We start from the raw sequence: 24,981 nt of genomic DNA, 5'->3' as shown, positions 1-24,981 counted from the left end.
GGTGCGTGTGCATATGGGTTCATGAGTACCCAAACACTGTTATAGATCATATCTACATACATACATATGTAGATATATACACAGATAGGTAAATATATAGATTAGACAGATTGGATAGTTACATAGACATAGATACATTAAATAGATGATAATTAGAAACATACATACATAATTACATGTATAAATAGATCATAGATAAATACATAGATTAGATGGATTAGAAGATAGGGAGATAGGAAGATAAAGATGATAGGTAGATAGATAGAGCAAACTTTCTTAAACGTAGGGGTGGGAGTATGAATGTTCATGGGAAAAACACTAACAGGAACTACTGCTAATTTAAAAAATGCTTTTATTCTTGCCAACTACGAGCCATTTAAGGTCAGCGTGAGTAGTGGGTGGGCACGGTTTCTCCAGCCCCGGTGCTGCATTGGAGAGGCAGTGAGGCGGAGCCCGGCCAGGTCCACAGATGAAAAAGAGTCACAGGAAGGAGGGGGCAGCAATAATCTGCTTGGGCAGGATTAGGTCCTCCTCACCCTATCTCCTTCCCAGCCTGGCCCTCCTCCCTCGTGCCAGGCTTTGCAGGGGTGGGGGGCTGGGCCAGAGCAAGGTCTAAGGGGCACCAAGACTGGTAATGGAGGCAATGGAAGGAAGGGCAAGGGTGGCAGAGCAGTACTGAATCCAGGGATCTCGGCTGCAGGAGGCAGGTAACCTACAGGGACAAAAAGAGGTTGAGTTTGCATTTGTTGCTGTCACCCCAGCCCTCAAAGTCACTGGTGGGAAGAGGGACAGACCTCAGTTCTCTCCCCTGGGGACATATATTCTCAAGTCCCAATCCCATCCCCTCTTCCTGCTAAGGCTCTCAGTGATGCTAGAGACTCAGGGCCAGGGGGTTCTAGTGTCCAACCTTGTAAGCCATGCAAGGAAAGAAGAAAGCTGTGTCAAGATTTCTCGATGACCCCGACTGAAGATCCATGCCTTCTTGTAGGTCATAGAGTAAGCCCTCCCCACACTGTGCAGGAGTGAGGCCTGGCCTGTGGATTCTTACCCCAGCACGGCTTGAGAGAGGCTTGGGGTGGGGTGTCCCTCAGACACCTGTCTGGTGATGTCTCCCAGTACAGCTGATAGCAGGAGGGACCCAAGGATTCCAGGGCAGGTGGGACTGCTGTGGGCACACTGCCAGGGGACTGCTAGAAAAAGTAAGAGACCCCCAGGTGTCAGTGATGGCTCCTGTTCAGCAGACCTGGGGTTCTAAGGCAGCCCCCTGCCTCTGGCTATATCCTGTACCACTCAGGAGGGCAGCATTCACAGGGTAGACTATGAGGATGGGGCTTTTCTAAAGTGTGCAGTGTAGGAACCTGGAGCAGTCAGGAATTCTAGCTCAGGCTCACTGGGAATGGCAGAAGCAGTGAATTCTTGTCTCCCCAGTTCACAAATGCCCCTCTCTTCCTGGATACCTGTGCAAAGGTGGTCCCTGGGGAGGCACTCGGGAGAGTCAGATCCTGGGAAGCACCTACAAGGTGAGAGCAGATCCACTCAGAAGGAGCAATGGGTCTAGGGAGTGGGGAGTAGTGGGGAGTAGCTGGGACGTCCTAGGAAAGCCAGCAACTTATGGCAGGGATGAGAGGAGAGGGATGCTATGACCTTAAACAGCCTCCTCTCTAAGGCAGAGCCTTGGGAAACAGGGGAAGAAGGACTAAATCTCAGATATGGTAAACTGGGAACAGTGTAGGTCTGAAGAACAGAGACTCTGAATGCCAAGCATCTAACATGGCCTTGCACATGGAAGATACCGAGTAAATGTTTGGTGGATGGATGGATGGATGGATGGATGGATGGATGGATGGATGGACAGACGAGTGGGTGGATAGATGCATAGGTAAGTGCATGGATACATGCAAGAATTGGTGGGTAGGTGAGTGGATGGATGAAAGGACAGATGTGCAGAGAAATCACCTGAAATCTGCATCTCCCACTTGAGCTTCTCTTGTCGGCGCCATTTGGCTCTTCGGTTGGAAAACCAGACCTGAAGGAGGACAGAGACAGTGGACCTGGCTGTGCTCCCCACTGCCTGGCCCCTACTGCTCTCATCACATGTTCCTGGTCTAGACCCAGAGCACAGCCCCGTCCTCAGACCTGACATCCTCCCTCCCTGCTCTGGCCTTTGTTCTCTGTCCTCTTCCTCACTTCAAAGGCTTGGAGTGGGGAGGAGAGGAGAGCAACTAGCAGAAGGAGAACAAGGAGGGTCTTGTGTCTGATTTCGGCTACACAGATCTGTTTCCACCTTCCGGCCCCCTTCTCCACCTCACCAGAACTCAAAGCCTTCTCCATACAGACTCTGGATTCTTGTAGTTTGTGCCCCGTGTGTGGCAGAGCTCACTCACCCTCACCGTGTCCTCAGGCAGAGAGGTGGCAGCAGCCAGCTTCCCACGGGCCACCGAATCAGGATACTGGCCACGCTGGAACTCTGCAGAGATCGAGGCTTGCACAGTGAGGGCATGCAGAGAGGAACAAGGCCTGGGTCTCCCCCTCAGCTTCCTTGCACCGGCCACAACCCCACACTACCCTCCTCCCCAGGGCAGGGCCATCTACAGCCTCTGCTTCTCAGCCTTGCCCACAGGCCACAGGGCTTTGCCTCTATGGGTCACACCAAGCACCCTCTCACCCACTGTCTGCCCCACCCCTGGCACCTTTCTCCAGCGCCTCGGCTTGGCCTGGGGAGAAGATAGTCCGATTCCGGTGGCCAGTCCCTGGGTGGGGACCCCGGGGAGTCTCAGAGCCACTATGGGGCGTGTGAGTAACTGGAGTTAAAACAGCTGTAAAGGCGGACAATGGCTTATGGTTGTTTGTGATAGTGATTTTTCTCATCCCATGGGGTTCCCAAGCCCCTGGGGCTGTGGACAGGGAACAGTATGGGTATAAGAGCAGAGCCATGCTAGCAGGACATTCACAGCTCCTTGGAGGTTACTGCAGGGGCACTTAGGGGGAGGCACACCCAATGCCATGGTTGGGTGCATGCTTGGTGTTTGGGGAAATAGCAGCAAGGTTGGTCCAGGTTGCATGATCCCACAGAACCTGAAGGGTGCTCTGAGAAGCTGTTCTTGAGGCAGAGGGAGGGCATGGAAGGTCCAGTCCTTCCTCTTCCTCAGTAGATCCTGTGAATCTGAGGGCCAAGGGGCCTGAGTCCTGTTCCAGGACCTGCCAATGACTAGCTGATAGCCTTGGGTAAGTCACTTCCCTTCTCTGAGCTTCAATTTTCTTCTGCCAGGAGAGAACAATACTCCCTGCCGGGCCCTCCTTATTGTCTTTTTGTGAGGGTGATCCAAGAGAGAACAAGAAAGGGCTTTGCAAACTGTAACATTCTTACATTTGCTCGGATCATCCCTGGGGGCAGTGCCAAGACCCACCTGGAGACCTGAGCTGTGCCCAGGGCAGTCTCTGGTCCTCCTGTAGTGCCCGCAGGACTCGATTGATGGAGGAGACCTGGGGGTGTTGGCGTGTGTATTGAGTGGGGAGACGGTGCGCAGACCCAGGGTTACATCCTGAGGATATCTCCCCAATAACCTTTCTCTCCTCTCTTAGGCCCACACATCATTCCCAGGGCAGCCTCCTCTCTTCCCATGCTTTCTTTTACTCTCTTGTCCCCTGACCCCACTTTTCAAAAGAGAGCCCATCAGCCTTGCCTCTCCAGCCTGGGATGGTCTCATTGCCGAATAAGAAGGGGTCTTCTCCCCAGATGGCCAGGTTGCCAGCCCTGGTGCAGGCAGGGGAGAGCACTTACACTGGGAGTCTTGTCCTGGGTGCAGAGTCCTTCGGCACAGAGCTGGCGTTGGATCTCCCAAGCAAAGAGGGCAGGGCACTCACCCTTTAGCTGGGCAATTCGAGCCACCACAGGGGGTGTGGCCAGACGTGGCTTGCTTCCCCCAATCCCCTTGGGCTCCAAGACACCTGTGCGGTAGTAACGTGCTAGGATCTTGCTCACACAGCCATTAGATACCTGGGTCGGGTGAGAAGCAGGGACAGATGATGGCATGATGGGCAGAGGGTGAGCGTCCCTGGGGCAGAAGGAGGCTACAAGGCAAAGTGAGACCTAATGCCCCAGGCTGCAGAGTTGAGAATTCAGCGACACCTTTGAGTGCCTAAAGATTCCCATCCCGGACCCCAAGAGGGTCTCCTAGGAAGTAGCCCAAGCCCCCAAAGCCCTCCGAGTCTACAACAGCCTCACACTTGCCTTAGGAGGGTGCTTTGTCCCTGCTTCTTGTCCCCATCACCAGGTAAACCATACTACCTTAAGGCTCCGTGAGATGTCACAGGGCCGCATCCCGCTGACTGCCAGCCGCACAATCTGCTGCCGGGTGTCCAGGGGCAGGGGCCGGCCATTCACAAAAAGGCCCCCCAGCTGATTCACACTGCTGATCCCTGGGCATAAGAAGGAGGCATCCACACATCTCCCCTCTCCCCAGCCCACCTGTGGCATGGAGGACTCTCTTGGGGAGGGTTACTCAGGCTGCTCTGGGTCTGGCTTCCCATCACAGAGAAAGTCCTCCCCTGAAACTCCCCAGCTCCCACTTTCTTTGGGAGGTGGCTCATGGGTGAGCCTTTGCTTTGAGGCCACTTACACTGATCCCTGTGACCTAAGGGAAGCAAGGTGGAGCAGGAAGGAAATGACTGGATGAGGCTCCCTCAGAACACCAGCCAAGGGCACGGAAAGTGGTGGAGGGAAGCAGGGCCCTGAGGTATTTCCTCCCTCCTTACGCCAACCTGTTCTTCCCACTTCTCCCAGGTGTCTTACCATCCTGCGGCATGTTCCCGGCCAATCCTTCTTCACAGAAGGGCAGGGACTGGGAAGACTAGAGAAAGGAATTCCTCCGAGGAGCTCCTTCTTTGGTCTTGGGGTTGGGTCTGCAATGATCGCAATTATTTGGGTGAAGTCTCTGGCTCATGGTGGTCTTGGGTTGTAGTGTTTTGTGATAGAGGGTCAGGTTTCTCAAATTTGCAAGCAGGTTGACTGAGAAAATTCAAATTCTCTCTACTTATACCCTTCAATGATGAACTAACATATCACCAGTCCAGCAGAGGACTAGATCTTTCTGGATGTCCTATAAGGGTGGGAGAGAGGGTAGGAAGGCTCTCATTTCTCATACTTGCCATCATAAGAGGTCAGGGAAATAGAAAAGGATTATGCTTACAAATGTTCAGGCTTTCCCTTTTACAAGTCGGCGCCTGTTGTCTCTGACCCCTCAAAAGCCTTCTCAGCCCTGGGTGATATACTTGGGCCTCCTAAGTTCAGATTCAATTGGGTCAAAACCCAAAAATCTATAATATTCTGCCCAGCCAGAAGAGGGCATCAGTGACTAAAGATCCCATTTGCTCTGGTCTGAGGCTAGAGACTAGGTTCAAGACTGCCTTCACTATCAGGCAGCTCCCAAGCTTAGTTTCTCCAAACCACCAACCACAGAGCTTTCCTCAGAGCACTTCATGGAAGGGTCTTGCTCCTGATTTTTTTCTTTTATACTCTCCAGGAAGCCCTGAGGAAACATGGGGGCTCAGCTCCACCCCTGGGCATTGAGGCTCTGGTCCCACCAACTGGAAGTAAAGATGAACAAGCATGAAGTCCAGGTTTCTCTTGGAAGAAACATCTCTTGACATCTTCTAACCTGCTGGGGTTGTTGGTTCCTATTAACTCTGGAGAGTTCTAGATCTTGCAGTGAAGCAGCTTCACTCTCAGAGACCAATTGTCTGGGATCACTCATTGAACTAACACTTAGGAAAGACATGTTGAAGGAAGAGAGTGAGGGGCAGGAGTGTGCAGCATGCTGATGCACAATACCTTGTGAGCACAAGAGAGTCTGACCAGCAAAGGTTGCAGATCATGGGCCACCATGCCTTTCTTGCTTTTATCAGGGAGTAACAGGAGTAGAAACCACCTCCTTTCTCACCTGCAAACCTGGTAGGGCTAGAGGTCACCCCAGAAAATAGCTCATGCAGAGACCTTTCCTGTAATAACTATGCCATCTTGGCTCAGCTCACTAATCTGCAATTCTTTTCTGAATAAAGTATTAACCATTAGTATATTGCTGGTTGTTCAGGATGAAGGGAGTGAAAAGAGAAGGAACAAGGTTTTTGCCCTCCAAGAGATTACAGAGCAGCCGGGAAGAGGAGACCAGCACAGGTGAAACAAGGAACCCACAGAGTATGGAATCTGGAGTTGCTTTTAACTCAGTGGCTGAATTCGCTTTTACGCCCTCCTCTCCAAGGAGGTAGAGACATGTTCCCCCTTCAAGCTCTCATCTTTCCAGAAAGCCAGGATAGAAGGCAGAGATCTTTCCAAAAAGAAAGCTGAGGCACAGATTGGCGTTCCCACAAATCAGGGGGCCACCCAGGGAGTAAAACTCAAAGAGGTTTAGAAGCCAGTCCCTCATTGGAAGCCAAAATTTCCAACTTCTATTCCTGGGGCTGTTTCTCTGCCCCCTACCCCCGCTTCATGTTTGTGTAATTGCCACCAAAAGAGAAGAGAGTCAAGCTGGAAATAGAAAGGGCTCTGCCAGGGCAGGGGATGTGAGCTCAGAATATCAGCCAAAACTTTGCTATGACTATGTCCCCTCTAAGTGACCAGAACTAAGAGGAGGAATGGGGACTTGGGTTCAACATCCAAACCTCAGTCAGGTCCAAATGTAAAATTCACAAACAGAAACTCCATTCCCAACAGCCACCCCACTCCTCCCCAACATTCATAACTTGTCTGATAAAAGAGCTGGTTCTCACAAGATGGGAAAGCAAGGTAGGGAGTTGGAGGGGCAGGAGGGTGCAAGGCTGCAAAGACAGAGGAGGGAAGTTGGTTTTGGCCACACAAAGACATGGAGACAGCATGGGAGGCAGAGCAGACAATGAGCCTGCAGGTGAGCTACCTGTGTGGAGGTAAGGAGGTGGGTGCTTCAGTAGGATGATCTCAGTCTCCTATGCTGGACTCCTGAGACCCCTGCAGGCTCCAGGGGTGATGGTGGTCTGGTCCTAGTAACAGCCTCCACTCTGCTCCTGCTTCAGTCCTGCCAGGGGGTCCAGAGCTACAGAGAGCCCGTGCTCAGAAGCAGAGGGCAGCCTTCTGGGAGCAGCCAGTGATGTCACAGGCCATGAGCAGAGGAGAGAGGAGGAGGGAGGTGTGCATGGGGCTGACTGACACTGGCCCTGAGGCAGAGCAAACCACAGCCAACGACCCATTCTGTCCTTCCATGGGAAGTCCTCAGAGCCCACCTGGTGTTTACCTGCCACCCTCAAGCGCACCCACTCAAGGGCCAGAACTCCTGAAGGGATTGGGGAATATAGAAGATGGGGGAATTTCAGACTGTATCCTCAATGTTTTGAATGCACAGAAGCCAAGGGTGACATCTAGAACCACAGACAGCTTTCCAGCCAGAATGCACATGCCAGAGTTTGGGGGTCAATTCCTGGGTCTTGTGTATATTACTATAAAAGATAATTGGTTATATAGACTGATATCTAATACTGGCCAAGTTAGCTCCTAAATCTCTGAGAGAATGATGGTACATGTAGAAAAGCATGTGTCACATAGCACCAGCTCTCTCCACAGAGCATCTTCACCAATACTCCAGTTGGCTCCTTGACTGAGGTGACACCAAGGATGAATTTTAGAAATAGGGGCACCTTGGACTATAGAACCCTGGCAATAGTGGTGATGGCAATGAGCCTCTAGGGTAGTTAGGATGCAGATGGGGTGTTTATGAGGAGGTGTGCAACTTGGTTTTCTTCTTCCATCTCTAGATATTATCAGGCTCCATTCCACTAATGATTTGGTGCTTTTAAACTCCATGTCATGAATGATGCTCCTGTGCCCACAGAGGACACCACAGGTTATATGGATCATTGTTGGGGTGGGGGAAACCAGGAGCTGGCTAGGTGGTTCTTGTGGAGTGGGGTGCTTGGAAGTGAAACATAGCTCTAGTGATGGAAGCTTTGTTGCCACCATGGTCTTGTGCAGATCCTTTATGAATAATCCAACATGGAAAGTCCTTTGGGTCCATTCCATACCTTGGATTCTGTGAAACCCTCTCAGAAGTCAAGCTGAAAGTAAGCAGGGTGTAGAGCAATAAAGCTAGACCCAGAGGGTGGAAGAATGGATTTCACGTTGGGGGGGAGGGAGATTAGGTGTGGATGTTGTATATTCAGCTTGATCCTAAGGTTGAGAACGCTTGTTCTCAAAGCAGGGCCAAATGTATCACAGAAATGGGTGTTCTATATGACCTCTCCTCTTGCAGCCCCCTCCAGCCTCCTCAGGCTGGCCTAGAGCCCTGGGCCACAAGGGGAGACTGTAGCAGTTGGCTTCAGCACCATGGGCAGGGTGGCACATACACTAGTACCTGTGGAGCCCATTTAATCCCTGGGCATCTGGAACTGCTGCTCACTCTACTCAGCCATGCCTGGGTGACAGAGGGTCTCATGTAAGTCCCATGGAAGCCCTGCTCTTAGTCCTCCTTTCCTGCCTCAGCCCTTCCCCCTCACATCTGCCCCTGTGTCTGGGGGCGCAAGGCTCTGTGTCCTGACCTGCTACTCCCATAGACAGCTGCATGAGGGGTGGGGATAGGGGTGTCAGGGGGAGAGGGGACAAGCCCTGGCAGATGGTGGTGGCAGCGATTTCCCCCATAAACTACCCTTTCCCCCCCTCCTTTACAACACGATCTTGGGTCTGAACAAACAGAGGCTTTCGACCTAGAGTTGATGGAGGGAGGGAGAAGAGAGGAAGGGCCCTGGCAGGGGGGCCTAGCCAGCCCAAAGGCTCAGCCACTCAGCCCTCTGCCCAGCGCACCAGACTGTTTGAGAAGCAAATATCTGCCCTCACTGTCTGACTCTCTCAACCTCCCTCACCAGGTTTGGGGCTAATTGTCCCTCATTAGCTGGGCCCAGGCTGCCACCAGCCCCCGCCATCTGCTCGAAATTATACATTAACTCTGAGGTCTTGCCACCCGCCAGCCAGACTGCGCGCCCCTCTCCAGGCCGCCCATGGCCATTCTAGTCTGTCGCTCGCCCTGATGTAAAGCCCTAACTGCTGGCTTCTTCTGCCCTCGAGACCTCCTAGAATAAAGCCTGGTGGCTGTGGAAAAGATCTGTCCTCAGGGGAGGGGGCAGGAATTCCCCTGACCTCCTCACAGGGCCAGAAGACAAGACAGGCCCGTGCGCAAAGCTGGAGAGGGCAGGGGCAGCCAGTGCAGAGACCCAGCGGTGACGGTGACGGCGGCTTTGGTCTGACACCTCAGCCGGGGTTTCTGGCACTCACTGGGGGAGGTAACACCAGTTCCAGGCTGTTTCCACCCCCTCCCTGTGGCAGCTGTTAGCTGGCTGTGGGGCCTGTCTCCCATCTTCCCTCTCTTCAGCAAGAACCTTCTCTGGCCAGCCCTCAGCTTTCCAGAGCGCACTGCGCTGCGCCACCTCTCCAACGCCACTCTCTGGCAGACGCGTCTCCGTTTACTGTCAGAGCAGTTTCCTTGCTACGAAAGCACAGGGAATCTTCAAGGTCCCTGGCTATTCCTAAGCTGGATGTGGAAGTTGCAACCCTCCCCACCCCCAAAGCTTTAGGTAGTTATCCTGCTCTGCCTACCCAGACCAAGCTCTAACACCTGCAAATCCTGCACTTTCCACTGTGTTTCTAGAAGGCCGGCTACCTGGCTCCCTCCCTCTGAATGCGCCAGGGAAGCAGTAACAACTTGTCCTCCCAACTGTGGCTTTGAACTGGGGCACCGAAAATGCCTCCTTTCCTCCTCTTTTTTTCCCCCCGAGAGCCCCTAGCTTCTGAGCTCAACTCCTCCCCAAGGTTCTCTCAGGACTGGGCTCTGCAGGGGAGGGTGGTGAGTCTGCACTTCCCTAAGAGAGCTGGGGAGTTCCAGAATTAAGGCCTAGCACCCAGAAGGCCAGGCAAGGAAACCCAAGGGGATCCAAGGGCAGGCTAGGAAGAGCCCAGCCCAGAGGCGCCTGGACCCGCACCGTGCGCCCCGACTGCAGCCGGCCGGGGCGGTCGGGTGATGCTCTGCCGCCGCCTGTGGACAATGTGTCCTCCGGCCGCACGCGCCAGCCCTGCCCGGGTGGGGAAGCTGCGGCGCAGCTGGGGTTTTTACACCCACCCAGAAACCTGAAATTCAATCTGTTCCCTGGAGCCTGCAAGCTCTGTCAGAGCTTCCCTCCTCCTCCCCTCCTCCACTTTGCGTGGGGTAGAGGATCTGGGAAGGCAGATAGTCCATTTTTTAAATACACTTCAATAAACTTTATTTTTTAGAACAGTCTTAGGTTTACAGAGGACTTTCAAAGATAATACATAGAGTTCTCATACACCCTACATTCGATTTCCCTTATTATTAACATCTTACATTAGTATGTATATTTGTTGTAATGAAGAAGCCAACACTGACACTTTATTAGTAAATCCATCTTTTAATCAGATTTCCTCAGGTTTTCCCTAATGTCCTCTTTCTCTTCCAGGATCCCATACAGGACATTACATTTAGTCACCATGTCTCCTTAGGCTCCTCTTGGCTGGGACAGCTTTCTCAAACTCTCTTGTTTTTGATAACTGAAAAATTTGAAGAGTCGAGTATTTTGTAGAGTGTCCTTCAATTAGGATTCATCTGATGTTTTTCTTATGATTAGATTGGGCTTATGAGTTTTGAGGGAAAAGACCACAGAAGGTAAGTGTCATTCCTATCACATCATGTTAAAAGTATATGCTGTCAAATGATGACATCACTATTGATGTTGACTTTGATCACCTGGTTGTGGTAGTGTCTGTCAGGTGTCTCCACTGAAGTCACTCTTGTGCCTCCTTCCCATACAGTGCTTTTCTGAAGGAAGTCCTTATGCGCAGCTCACACTCAAGGAATGGGGAGGGGAGTTATGCTTTCAGCTTGAGGGTGGACCACCTACATAAATTATTTGGATTTCTTCTGCCCAGAAGATTTTTCTCTCCTCTCTCATTTTGGCAATTCTGTAAGTGTGTGGTGGTATCTCATTGTTGTTTTAATTTGCATTTCCCTGATGACATTTGATGTGGATTATCTTGTCATGTGCTTATTTGCCATCTGGGTATCTTTTTTGGTGATGTATCTGTTAAGGTCTTTGGCTCATTTTTAATCAGATTGTTTCTTATTGTTGAGTTTTAAGAGTTCTTTGTACATTTTAGATAACAGTTATCAGATGTATCTTTTGCAAATATTTTCTCACAGTTTGTGGCTTATCTTCTAATTTTTTTTGACATTGTCTTTCAAAGAGCAGAAGTTTTTAATTGCACTGAAATCCAGTTTATCAGTTATTTCTTTCATGGATTATATCTTACTTGTTGTATCTAAGAAGATAATCACCATACTCACAGACTTCATTTTTTTTTTTTTAGAGCAATCTTAAGTTGATAGTACAACTGAGAGGAAGAGACAGAGATTTCCCACAGGCCTCCTGCCCTCCACACATATATAGTCTCCTGCATTCAACATCCCCCATGTTACAACTGATGAAACAAAGCTATAGGTTTTGTAGATGTTCTTTATCAAGTTGAAGAAGATCCCCTGTATTCCTAGTTTACTGAGAGTTTTTATCATGACTGGGTATTGGATTTTGTTAAATGCTTTTTCTACATCAGTTGACATAATTTTTTTTTTTTTTAGCCTATTGATGTGGTGGATTATACTGATTGATCTTTAAATGTTGAACTAGCTTTGCATACGTGGAATAAATCCACTTGGTCACGGTATATAATTCTTTTTATACATTGTTGGATTCAATTTGCTAATACTTTGTTAAGGATTTTTTTCATTTGTGTTAATTAGACATATTGGTCTTCAGTTTTCCTTTCTTGTAGCTTCTTTACCATTCTTTGTCATTAGGGTAATTAATGCTGGTCTCCTACCATGAGTTGGGAAGTATTCTCTTGGATAGCCAGCTTTGAGAGTGAGGGCAGGGTCTGCCAAGGAGATGTAATTCAGGCTGAGAGACACACAAAATGCATCTCCTGTCACTGCATCCAGGACAGTATGACTCAGTAATTAGCAGCAGGACCTTTAAAACCATCAAACCTCAATTTCTATCCTGTCTCTGCCATGATATCTGCATGATCTTGGGCCAGTTAACTTTAATTTAACAAATAATTATTGAACACCTACTATGTGCCAGGCATTGGGATAGCAGTAGTTAATAGAGAAAGACCAATACCATATGATTTCAGTATATGTGGAATTTAAGAAACACAGCAAATGAGCAAGGGGACAAAAATAAAAGAGAGAGAGAGAAGCCAAGAAACAGACTCAGCTACAGAGAACAAATTGATGGTTGAGCGGGAGGGGGCCAGGGGAGGGGGAGACAGATGAAATCAGGGATTAAGAAGTGTACTTGTGATGAGCACTGGGTGATATATGGAATTGCTGAATCACTATATTTTATACTTGAAACTAATATAACACTGTACGTTAACTATACTGGAAATTAAATTAAATTAAATTAAATTAAATTAAAAATAATAAGAAAGACAAATCCTAACCCTTTCAGAGCTTGCTTTTTGGGGGCTTACATCTTAAAACCTTCTGTTTTCCACATCTTCAGCTTTCCACATCTATAAAATGGGACCATAGCAGTGCTTACTCCATAGGACTGTTGTATTACATATGTTAGTATATATAAAGAACATTCCATACAAGTATTATTATTATTATTGTTACTACTGCTCTGTTAGGCACCAGTAGGTAATCCCATTATCTATTGACCGAGTTCTGTAGCTCTAGTCTAGAAGCTTCCCAGCCCCACCCTTGCTGTCTGTAGTCTGCATTCCTGTCATTTCTGCCTCTATGCTTCTTCAGTTGACCCTTCTGATCTCCAGGTTCATGAAGCCTATTATATGAAATTCCTTCTCTGACCTAGAGTCACCTAACTTGGGAGATAATTGGGCGGCTATCTTTTAGCTGCCTTTGAAATACAGTAAAAGTTTTTCATTTTTGAAAGGGAGGGAATGAGGAACAAAAGTCATCAATGATCCAAGGTCTTTGTCTGTATGCTTTCTGATGGTTGCAGGGGCTTGGCCAGGCCCAGGACAGAGAGGGGACTGTGTTAATTTAAGCTAACCATTCCTGAAACTAGATCTGTTAGGGGTCCTACATAAGAAAGCTCAGTGCTCCAGCTCAGGTAAGTTTCCACTGCTTAGTAAGACTCAAAGGCAATGGGGAAGAAAATTCTCTAAGGATAAGGATCTCATCTCTGTCTCAGAAATCCAGAGCTCTTACCTTTACTGTGCGTCCAAAGGCTTCCAAAGCAATACCTGCTCAAGCCCAACAGAAGTCACCCTATCTAGAGATTAAGCTGTGTAAAGATAGGTAATTTTAAAGAAAGTCTCATTGCTATTTCTGGCTTGGCACCATCCAATACAATAACCAGATTCTGAATGGTCCATGGTCCCAGGTTTCATCCATGGTCCCAGTTTACATCCCCTTCACCATCAACCCCAGTTCACCTGATTCCTCCTTACTGGTCCTCAGGTCCACTCTTGGTTCTACATCAAAGGGCTCTTACTCTCAAGTCTCCACTACCTGGAATCAATGATTTTAGACTTCCCTGCACTGCTCCACACTTCCCTTTTATTTTTATTGGAAGACACGCAACATTAATGTTCAGGGGAAGCCTCTGTTGACTATCTAATTCTTCTTCCCTCTCTCCCAGTCTCCAGCATTTAGACCGCTGACTGCAGCCTGGACTTACTCCACCCACCTTGCCAGTTTCTCTCCAGCCTCCTGGTACCTTGATTTCATTCTCTTAATTTTCTTTATATTTTCTGTAATTTAATGTATAATAATAATTGTTCCAACCAAACAGTAGTTGGAGAGAAAGCTGGCTATCTCTGCTGGACCCCCACGGAGATCAGTCCCTTGAGAGCCTGGCAGACCCAGACGGCTCATTGGGTCTGTAGGCGGGCTCCCCCTGCAGCCTGCCCAGTGCCTTGCATTTGGTGGGGACAGCCGGATTGTAACTGTAGGTGACCCAGGCTTCCATCCTCACAACTTCCCTGAAAGTGTGAGCAGTGTGACTGGTGGGGGAGTCAGCACCAGGTCAGAAGGGGCAAAAGAGTTGCAGACTTGGGCAAGAACGGCAGCTGGGAGTGCTCTGGGATACCTGGACCCTTTCAATCCCACATCCTCCCAAACTGCTCCCCTATGCATCTTTCTGTCTCCAGGGATGGAATTGAAAAGACAGGCTCTGGAACCTAACAGAGTAAACTATTTTGGGTATTATTGCCACTGTTCGAGGAAGCTGGGTTTGAGAATAGAATTCTCCAGTTTTATTTTTTCAGGGGAAAACGGAATTTATTTTAAAACAAACAGTAAAAATATCGGTCAAATTATCTAACATAATTGCTCAAAGGCACTAATCTTAGTAACTCAGAAAAAAATTGTAATTATGTAGGATCTGTAGTAAAAAATGCTGATTTTTACCTAAAGCCTACCATTTTAACCACTTTTTAAATGTATGATTCAGTGACATTAAGCATATTTACAGTGTTGTGCAACTATCATCACTGTCCATTTCCAGAACTTTTCATCATCCCAAATTCTGTACCCTTTAAACAGTAACTCTGCATTCCTCCCTCCCCCAACCCTTGGACCTCTACACTACTTTCTCTCCACGAATTTGCCTATTCTAGGTACCACGAATGTGTGGGATCATGCAACATTTGTCCTTTTGTGTCTGACTCATTTCATTTACCATGGTGTTTTTAAGAAGGAATCTCTTGTGCATGCTTCCACTTGCCCTCCCTCTTCATCATCACGGTCTCAAAAAATTAGAGCTGATTTTGAAGCTATTGGCAGAGTCTTGCAGGGAAGAATGGAGGTGTTTGTCTATGAAGATGATGGGTAGAAGCAAAGCAAGTATGTAAATAACAAACTCCCTTAGGATTGAGTTCACACATCTTGAGTAGTGGGAGGGCCCCAGTTGAGAGAGAAGACAAGAGAATTTCATCAGTCAGTTCACAGAGATACCAGGCAATTCAAATAAGATGATGGCAGCTTCTCTCCCCCGGATGCTTGGGGTTCTCTGCACTAGAAGGTGAGTTCCCTGAGTTCCAGTCTCCCTTGGCAGATGACAAAGATGTAGAGGCAAAATAGAGGAATAAAAATCTCCATTGAGTCCTGCCTCCTAGCTTTTTAAATTGTTCCTCTCCCAATTCATTCTCATGAATTTTTTTTTTAAATTCATGGAGTAGGAGATGAAAGGGAACAGTTTGGAGTAGGAGGAAGTAGTATGTAGGAGGGGAATGAGAAAGAGAAGACATGGGAAAATCTCTACTCTTGACTGCCTGGCATCTTCTGTCCTGCCCTATCAAGACAAGGTGGGAGAACACCATTGACAAGTATGTGGAGGGCTAGAAAATTTAATTTTTAGGTCAAACTCTGCTACTTATTTGCCATGGGACCTCAGCTTTCTATGAATAAATTATCTGTAGTTCACTTTGTATTGTTGTTACAGGGAGTTGTATTAGTTTGCTATAGCACCTGAAACCAAATACCTCACAGTGGGTAGCTTAACAGAGATTTATTGTTTCACAGTTCTGGAGGCTGGAAGTCTGACATCAAGGTGGCAGCAGGTCCATTCTCCCTCTGAGGTTCTAGGGAAGGATCTGTGTCAGGTCTTTCTCCTAGTTTCTGGTAGTTCATTGGCTTGTGGCTGCATGACTTCAGTGTTCCCACAGTGCCCTTCCTGTGTATATGTCCTTTTGCAAGGCATTCTTCAATTAAGATACCTGTCATATTGGATTAAGGGCCCACCATACTCCAGGATAATCAATTTTAACTGAACTATTACATCTACAATGACCTTATCTCCATGTACAGTCACATTATAAAGTACTGGGGGTGAGGATTCCATCACATTAATTTTAGGAGGACACAGTTCAACCTGTAACAAGACTGAGTCCATTGTTTTAATCAGGACCTCTTCTATGGTAACCTCTTAGCAGTGAGGCCTGGAGACAGATAACCAGGCCCTTCCTGGCCACATCCCAAGAAGAGAGCATCTTCCTCTTTATCCTGTCCTGTCTGGTCCCCAAGATGAGTTCCTACCCTGCATCTTGGGAAGGGACTCTAGAGCAAGTGCCCAGGCAAGCTGGCTCTCACAAACATGACATCACTTTGTGTTGGTCATCATGTTCTTAGAAGTGCTTCTAGGACTCATTTTAGGTTCATCCTGTCTCTTCCTGGAGTTTCTAGGCCCCAGGGTGAGGAGGAGATCAGTTGCTGCCCAGGGTCCATACGATAAACAGTCCTCAAGTTAACTCACTGCCTCCTGCAAATCCACCTTGACCATCCTATGACATCCACAATATGTCCATTGGATGGAGAAAGAAGCCACAGGCCAAGCACTGGGCATGCCCTGCCCATAAGGCTTTGCTGGGCAGCTAGAGGGCAGCATTTTGATCCCCAAGTACCTGGAAGGAAGGAATCCCCAAGAGAGGGCAAAAGCCCTGGAAATGAGGGAGGGGGCTGGAACAAACAAGGACCATTAAAGTAAATCCCCTCCTTAAAAATCATTCCCAGGACTTCCAACTTTCTCAGATATTGTCAGTTTTGTCTGAACCCAAGAGGGAGTTGAGAAGAGACTCCCTCTAATCTCTATTTTGTAGGAACAGAAAATTTCTTGGCAGAGAAAGGACAATCAAGTTGGATAAAAGGGGAGAAAAATTCCCAATGAGCTAGATAACAGTTTCTGTAGGAGGAAAGCAGAGAACTGCCACAGTGGCTTGCAACAATGACTCATCTCTCCAGCATTTTGTTTCTAGGACTGAAATAAAAAGGATTATTTGGTGGGGAAAATAAAAGATGGGCGAGCAAGAGACCTTGAAAAATAAGAAAAAATGGGCAGATGAGGTGAATGTTGTTATATGGAACAAGTCTTTGACAATGATTTCAACCTTTGGGCAGGGTGGGATGGACTCCAAGAGGCTTCCAAAATATAGTTCATGAATACATTAAATGATAGAGGGGTGCCTGGGTGACTCAGTGGGTGAAGTATGTGCCTTTGGCTCAGGTCATGATATCAGGGTCCTAGGATCAAGGCCCACAGGGGCCTCCCTGCTTAATGGAGAGTCTGCTTCTCCCTCTCCCTCTGCCTTTTCCCCCTGGATTGAGCTCTCTCTCTCTCAAATAAATAAAATCTTAAAAAAAAAAAAAAGATTAGCTGATAGAAGGATTAAGAGTTTAAATTTAGGAGTCAAACAGACCTGGGTTTGAATCCTGTCCTCCTGAGCCTCAAGTTTATTGTCTTTATAATGGAAACATTTCCCCTGTGGGATTATTATAGCAATTTCATGAGATAAAATGATAATATATTCAAAATATCTATTACTATGCCTGCTGCATTGTAGAGACTGAATAAAAGGTAATGTTTATAACTTGCTTACGCACCAGTAGAAGGCAACAGGAGGCTGCTTTGCTATCAAAAATGATGAGCATGTGCGTTATGCAGCCATACTGAAGTGGTACACAACAAAATCAAGCTAAACAAACAACTCAAATAGAAAAGTCTTTTGTAGGTTTTCTAGGCTGATGGCTTATAGTCACATGAGGCTCTCCTATTCATTCTTTCTCACCTAGGCGCATTCTGATCTAGAAGTTAGAAAGGTATAACTATCAAGCTGTCACTAAGGAGAAGCAATTTGCTCTCTTTCTAGGGTGCACTCTGAGCTGTGTTGGCCAGTAGACAAGGACTTGCAGGACCAAGGACTGCAGAGGAGCTACAACACTATTCCCTGAATGAATGATTAGAGCTGAACTTCTGGGCTCTTCTCTCCATTATACAACCAGCACTCCTGTGGGAATCTGGGAGGGGAGGGAGGTGAGAACCTCTGTGAGCAACCAAGCACTTCAAGGTTGCCTCACTGGGGAGAAGTTCATCAGTACCACTGACCTACTAGCCAATTGCTACACTTTTCTGTGAGCATTTATTATGCTCCCACTATTTTTTGACTCCTTTTCTGTCTATTGCATTTATTTCCTGGTCCTAACAAAGTTTTTACATTTTAGGTTGAAAATCTAAAGGAAAAAAATCCTTGGGGGTGGAATTTTTGTATTGGGGGGCATTCAATTACAGTGTGTTTATTTTTGGTTTAGGAAAAGAGACAAAAGCATTTAGAAATGTGAAGGAGTCATAAGCAAGAAGAAAGATGAATGGAAGGAAAAGAAGAAGGGAAATGAATGACTAGGGTAGTCTGAGCAGCATTTAACATTAGGGTAACTGAAGAGATTTTCCCATTAGTTTGTCATGGTGAGGAAGAAAAAAATGGTCTCATATCACAGAGAAGAGCAGGTTGGAAATCTAACTTCATAGGGATTCCATGGGTAGTAACTCCTAGGAAGAGAAACAATCCTAATCCTTCCAGGGGAATTCAAACACTAAGATGTAAAGGTCTAAAGTAGAGTTAAAATGCACTGATATCCTCATGTTTGCCCCTAAATCTGGGAATCCAGAGTTCAGAAGAGTTAATCATCTTGTTCTGGCTACAAGGACTAGATGGGAACGGAAAAGCTTATGTTTATTTGGCTATCACAGTGAGAAAGGTGGAGAGCCATAGGCTCAAGTAGAACTTGGTTTGGAGGAGAGGTCTGAGATGAGATTAGAGTGAGTTAGTTACTTCTTTTACAGAATTTGGGTCCTAAATTAAGTTGCACCAGGCTGCTTGAAGAATAAAGAGTTTTACTCTTTTAGGAGCATAGGATTTTTGTTTTATCAGTTGGTTTACAACGAAGAATTTCTAAGCTCTGGGAGAAGGAGAATATTCCCAGGATTAGATACTCTCTCACCCTCCAACCTCATTTTGGATTATGATAGCATGTAAGTAGTTACAATCCCAAAAAAATAAATTGAGGAAAGACAAATGAAATGAGGTCACAGTACCTCTTGGAATTGTTACTAATAATATGATTGGTAAAATAATAAAGCTCCTGGAAGATAATACAGGGGAATATCTTTATGACCAAATGCCAGATACACATATTGTAAAATGCTAACTCTTATTAGAAATTAGGAAAATGATGTCTACATGGAAAAACAAAAGAAATTAAGAAAATGAAAATTAAGAACATAATGAGAAACTACTGTATGGAGTCTAACTTGGTACAACCACTCTGGTAAAAGATCGGCATTATTCACCAAAGTTAAAGATATTAATAACCTATGACCCTCTATTATTCCCCAAAGAAATTCATGTGCATGAATGTTTATTTATAATATCTAAAAATTGTATTCAATACTGTTCCAGACACTGTTGCTATGTTTCAAACCACCCTAAACTTTGAAGCATAAAACTACCACCATTTTGTTATGCTTATGGATTCTGTGAGTCTGGAGTTTAGAAAGAAACAGTCTAGATATCTTATCTCAGCTCTGTAATGTGGCTTCTGCTGGGAGGTTCAAACACTGTGACTCAGTAGTAAAGGGCTGGAGTCATCTAAAGGCTTTTTCACTCATGCATCCTTCTGTTGATGCCTGCTATTGGCAGGAATTCAGCAGGGGCTATTGACCAAAACACTGGAATGCAGCTTTTCTCTGTTGGGCTTGGGCTTTCTCACAGCATGGTGGCTGGATTCCTAGTACAAGCATCCCCCAAAAAACATGATAGCAGAAGACTAAGGCATATTTTATGAAGTGGCTTAAGAAATCTTTTCACTGTAGTCTATTGGGAGAGGCAGAGCAAAGGCCCATTCAGATTCAAAGGGAGGGGCATAAACTCCACACCTTAATGGGAGGAAGGTCAAGGTCACTTTGTAAGAACACGCATGTTGAGAGATATATCTGTGGCCATCTTTGGAAAATACAACCTACCACAAACCAAATGTTCATCAAAGTAGAATGGATAAATATATTAGGATATATTTGTTACAGAGGAATATTACACAGGAATGAAGATGAGCACAGAACAGTTACATGAGACAGCATGGATGAATCTCGCAAACATAATGTGGAGCAAAAGAAGTCATAGGAAGGAATATATATTGTCTATTTTCAGTTATAAATTTTAAAGAATATGAAGAGTAATAATTAGGAGAGTGAGTTCTGGAGATGCTGGTGTCATTTTCTGGACTTGGGTGGTAATTATACTGGTGTTCACTTTGTGGTAAATCATTAAATTGTACATTTTTGTTTGGGGGCACCTTCCTGGTGTCTTACAGTACACAATAAGATAAGAAAATGAGTCCTGTAATCATATAATGATTCTTTCAAAATAAGAAATGAATCTCTTGGCACTGAGAATTAAGTTTACTTGATAAAGTATTCACTATGGACTTCAGAAACAGTAGCCAGCAAACTGACAGATCATTAAACTATTAAAAACTTCATTAGGTTATTTTTTTAAAGATTTTATTTATTTATTCATGAGAGACATGGAGAGAGAGAGAGGCAGAGACACATCAGAAGGAAAAGCAGGCTCCCTGAGGGGAACCTGATGTGGGACTCCATCCTGGGATTCTGGGACCATGCCCCAGGCCAAGGGCAGATGCCTAACCACTGAGCCACCCAGGCATCCCCACTGGATTATTTTTTAATGTAAATATGTCTTCTTACCTTGTTATAATCAATATGTAGAACTCTTTCACATAATGGCTTTTTGCATTGCACTATAAAGATAGTCTACAACATGTCATTTTTAATAGCTACCTAGTATTTCATTGTGTTTACATACCACAAAATTTCTGTTATTTTCATATCTTTGGGACTGTGAGTGACTTCAAATTTTCAAGATCATCATCATTATTAAGAGCTTATTAATAGCTCCCTAGATCCCAGGCACTGTGAGTAGAACTTTTTACTCATTATCTTATTTATTATCAGAACAACCTAATAAGACAGGTTCTATTTTTATTACTATCTTACAGATAAGGAAGCTGAGATTTGGAGAGGTTAAGTAACTGTAAGTTTTGCAAAGTATACGTTTCACCAACAACTCATACTCTGGCAATCACATCCCAGCACTCTTATTCCTTACCCCTTTGTCAGAACACTTGCTTTGGACTCCTCCCACCCCGACCAAAGAGGGACCAAAGAGCATTTTTTTCCTGGGGATTTCCCAAAGTGAAATTGCCAAGTTAGAAGTCTTAAGCAATTTTAGAAGGCTCTTACACATCCTGATTATTCTCTATGTACTCTAAACCAATTTACAATGACATCCGGTGGAATTTAGTGAAGGGTCAGGGTCATGTCAAGTTTAGGGAATCCAATTATGTAGCCTCTCCATACATCTTCCCACAGCAAAATGGTATGTGTTAGTGAATGCCTTAATACACTTGATCCACTTAGAATATTATAAATCTCATTTTCCCTTTCTTAAATATTTTAGTTAACTGTCAGTACCTAGAAGGAAAGAATTAGTTATTTTTGTGCTCTTTTATCAAGCATATTTTTTTCTTTATGATGATTGTAGTGTCCTATCAAACTCTCACTGAATTACTATCCAATAGTATTCTTTTAGGTTTTATGTGAACTTTTTATAAGAAAGAGCCACATTTCTGCATGTCTTTCAAAATTCTGCTAAAAACATCGCCCATTATATTACCCACTGATTGCTCTTTAGATAAGAGTCTTGTAACAAAAACCTTCTAGAATTCAATGTCAAGGGAAAAGTTTGTTGCTTCTCATAAAATAATATGCTTCCTTTAATCAGACAGTAAGACTTACATAACCTTAATGTGTCCTTTTTATTTTTGCCTTGGTTGCAAATACCTCTAATCCAAATTTAAAGTTCAGCCATCATAATCATCCCATCCTGATTTTCTGATATCAGAATATAAGCTCCCAGAAGGCAGAGATCCTGTCCATTTCATTCCTTGTTGCAGGGACAGAATTCCAGACAGAAACTGTTCAAAGGCCTTGTATTGAGAAAAGAGATTTAAAAAAAAAAAAAAAAAAAAAAAAAGCATGTAAACATCACAGAACTTGATGGTCGTTTAGCCTGTTTCAATTGCAGCATAAAGCAACATCCTGTCCTCTGAAGTACTCTTAAGAGAGCAAACTCTATTAACTGCTCTCTGCTGAACAACAGGGTGTAGTGTAATTTTAGAATTATCTTGCCTTTTCATAAAATCATTTCTTATTGGAATTTATACCACTCTCAAGTATGTGAAACAAAGACTTGGGTAAAGAGGAAAGAGAAGTGATTTTCTGACATCAAAATGTCTCTGTGGCATTTATATGGAATGTGGCTGAAATAGGATGTACTTTTACTTGAAATAGCTATCCTTTGAATGAGTTAAGCTAGAGGAAATTCAGAAAAGGGCACCTGAAAAAAGATGCCTAGATCATCCTGAAATTCACCTTGAGCAGACTCAGACCATGAGTCCCTTCAAGCTACCACCGGAACCCTGTCCCCTTGCCTCAGCTCCACCCCTACTCTTTCACCCCCAGCAGATGACACACGTGCCTGGACTCTGGTCATTTAACACTGGCAGCTCCAACCCCCACACACTCCAGCTACCTTGTCTCTGTTCCCTAAGCCCAGGGCCCAGTTCTCTTCACCTCATCTTGCCCCTACATTCCCCACTGTCACCTCTCACTCCGATCCTAACCTCTTGCCATGCTTCCTCTTTGTTGCTCTGACCCCTCAACTCTAACAGCTGACACTGGCTGTCCTGGTGGGGACTATGTCAAACCACCCCAGAGTCCTGAGCGGGTTTGGATCAGCTTCTGGCTATTCCAGGCCACAGACTACCTGGAAAGGGCTTCATCTTCAAACCTGGGGTCATGGCTTCTGCAGGGATTCATCCTGTCTTCTGATACCTAAATTCTCTTAACTTCATGCAGAATATTGAGATTGTCCAATGTGACCATCTCATTGTTTTTCTTCTCTTCCACAAAATGTTTCTGCATCATTACATGATCCCTCTTCCTTTGCTCTTGACTTTAAAGGACAGTTCTCTTAGAGTCCCTGTTAATGGATGGACTAGCTGCAACTAACCTGGGCCTTTGGATAACTGTGTGACTGGGTTGTTCTGTGAGAGAATTATACCTCTCTATTATTTAAGTCACTGAAAAATTGTTAGTTCTTTTGTTTCAGCAACTGGCCTATCATATCTAAGACAAGGGACAAATTAAAGTTAAGGTGAATGTGGTTGCCAGGGTTCAAGAAGAGGTGAAGACACAGATAAAATTCATGCCTCAGAAGAACTGTCTTATGTCCACTGCTGATAACCACCTATAATCCCCATCTTCCACCTAAAATACCCCAACATTCTCAGTTTGTTTCCAGAAAACACACACACAAAAAACACATGATGGAAATATGAGAAGAAAAGAGAAAGTAAATAAGCCATCTCAATCATTCAAAGAGACTGAATACTTCAATTTAATTTATAATATACTTACTGAAGAGCTACATTCTTTACAAGGCAATGCCCTGCATATAGGGAACACAAAAACTAACAAGACTCATAGGAGGCTGTTATCAAAAAGATCACAGCCTCCTTCAACTGTTACACAAATAGCTATGACACAGGAAGAGTATAGTACGCAAAACTGGAAAGGTAGAACCCAAGGGCCCTGGGGATACAGAGGAGGTGGAAGTCACTTCTAATTGCAGGTGTCTCAGAAGATTTTATAGGAAAAGCTGTATCTGCACTGAGTGGAAGGGCAACCTACATGGAGGGAATTGGGCCCTGGGTATATTTAGACTGAGTTTTCCAGTGCAGTAGAGCTGCTGGGGCTGCAGTGAGCAACACAGGGCAATGCAACATGTGGTTCTGTCCCACAGCAAATAGAAGGCTTTTCCACAGGCAGAGAAGGCAGAGAATGTTCCCTCCACTCCACAGAGGCAGGGATTTTAGTAGGGAAGGTTATAGGGAGGGCTAGAGTCCAGACACAGCAGAGATGAAACATGGGTTTACTGCTTTAGCCTTTTTTAGTCTGGAAAGAATGAGGGGACAATATTCTCCCTTGAGAAATGGAATGAGGCTGAGAAATAGGCCAGAGTTCTAGGAAGGGCAGTCCAGGGCCAGAAGCAAAGAAGACACCCAATGCTCAAGCCGCCTCAGCACTCATTCTGGAATCCTTCTCCCTTGTCAATCTAAAGGCCTTCTCAGCCTCCCCTGCAGCAAGGTGAGGCCTAGGTCAGGGACTTCTGGGAAGGCTTTTGCTTTCCAAATAAAAATGGGCAGATATTTCTGGTACTGCTGTTTCTCTTTTTTCTTGCCTTCTTCTTCTTCCTTTTCTAGTATCTGGAGCTTAAGCAGCTATTTTGCAACCACAAGGGAAAAGCTAAGAGGATCACAAAGATGTCCATCCTGAGATGGTTAAGCCTATAAACAAATGTCTCCAACTTCTTGATCTGTGAAAGAAAAATATACACTTAACCCATGGTTCATGTAGTTTGCTATTATTTGCTCAAATGTTCCTAACTCTTGAGTTTGCTAGCCAGCGACTTCAGGATTCTGGGGATCGAGAAAAAGGAATCCTTAGGTTCCATACTAGCTTGATCATCTCAATTTGCATAGAGGACAAGAGATTCAGAGCAACATGCTTCCCTGTGATAAAGATGGCACCACTGGCTGGAGCTTTCCTCCTGCTTTCTTTCTCAGGGGTTTGAGTATGGCAGGGAGGGTCCAAGGTGACAAAACTTGATGGCAGTTAAAATGATGGCTGTAGCAGAAGAAAATCAATATACAATTATCTAAGGGTACTGAGAACCCAGATTCATTGACTAATAACATTTGAGAGAATGGAATTAAGGTTGGTCTTGCCATCAAATGACAACAGGACAGGATACAAAGTTCATCTGTTAACTAAGAGTTTTGAAACCATTGTCCAAATAATCATATAGTTGCATAAATGCATCTGACACCTTTATAAATCCTTTATGTTGACTTACTATATAGATATAGCAAATTGGGAAGAATGCATTATCTTTCTTAGGTTGATACAAATTTTGTTCTAAGGTTCTTTTTCTTTTTTTTTTTTTAAGGATTT

At 45.4% G+C, this 24,981-nt stretch overlaps 1 protein-coding gene across 1 annotated transcript; it reads right to left on the bottom strand.

Moving 5' to 3' along the window:
- Nucleotides 1-370: 370 nt before the first annotated feature.
- On the bottom strand, nt 371-7,087 carry PAX4 (paired box 4). The gene is given in 11 exon segments (XM_038556626.1): nt 371-697; nt 699-712; nt 1,049-1,190; nt 1,458-1,513; nt 1,957-2,026; nt 2,385-2,467; nt 2,691-2,816; nt 3,408-3,483; nt 3,782-3,997; nt 4,289-4,902; nt 6,909-7,087. Coding segments are annotated over 10 exon segments (1,137 nt in total). The 5' UTR covers nt 4,478-4,902; nt 6,909-7,087; the 3' UTR covers nt 371-532.
- Nucleotides 7,088-24,981: the final 17,894 nt, after the last annotated feature.

This window comes from Canis lupus, chromosome 14, assembly GCF_011100685.1.
Source record: "Canis lupus familiaris isolate Mischka breed German Shepherd chromosome 14, alternate assembly UU_Cfam_GSD_1.0, whole genome shotgun sequence".
Lineage (NCBI taxonomy): Eukaryota > Metazoa > Chordata > Mammalia > Carnivora > Canidae > Canis > Canis lupus.
Note: the sequence above shows the minus strand (reverse complement) of the source record. Positions and strands in the feature narration are given on the sequence as shown.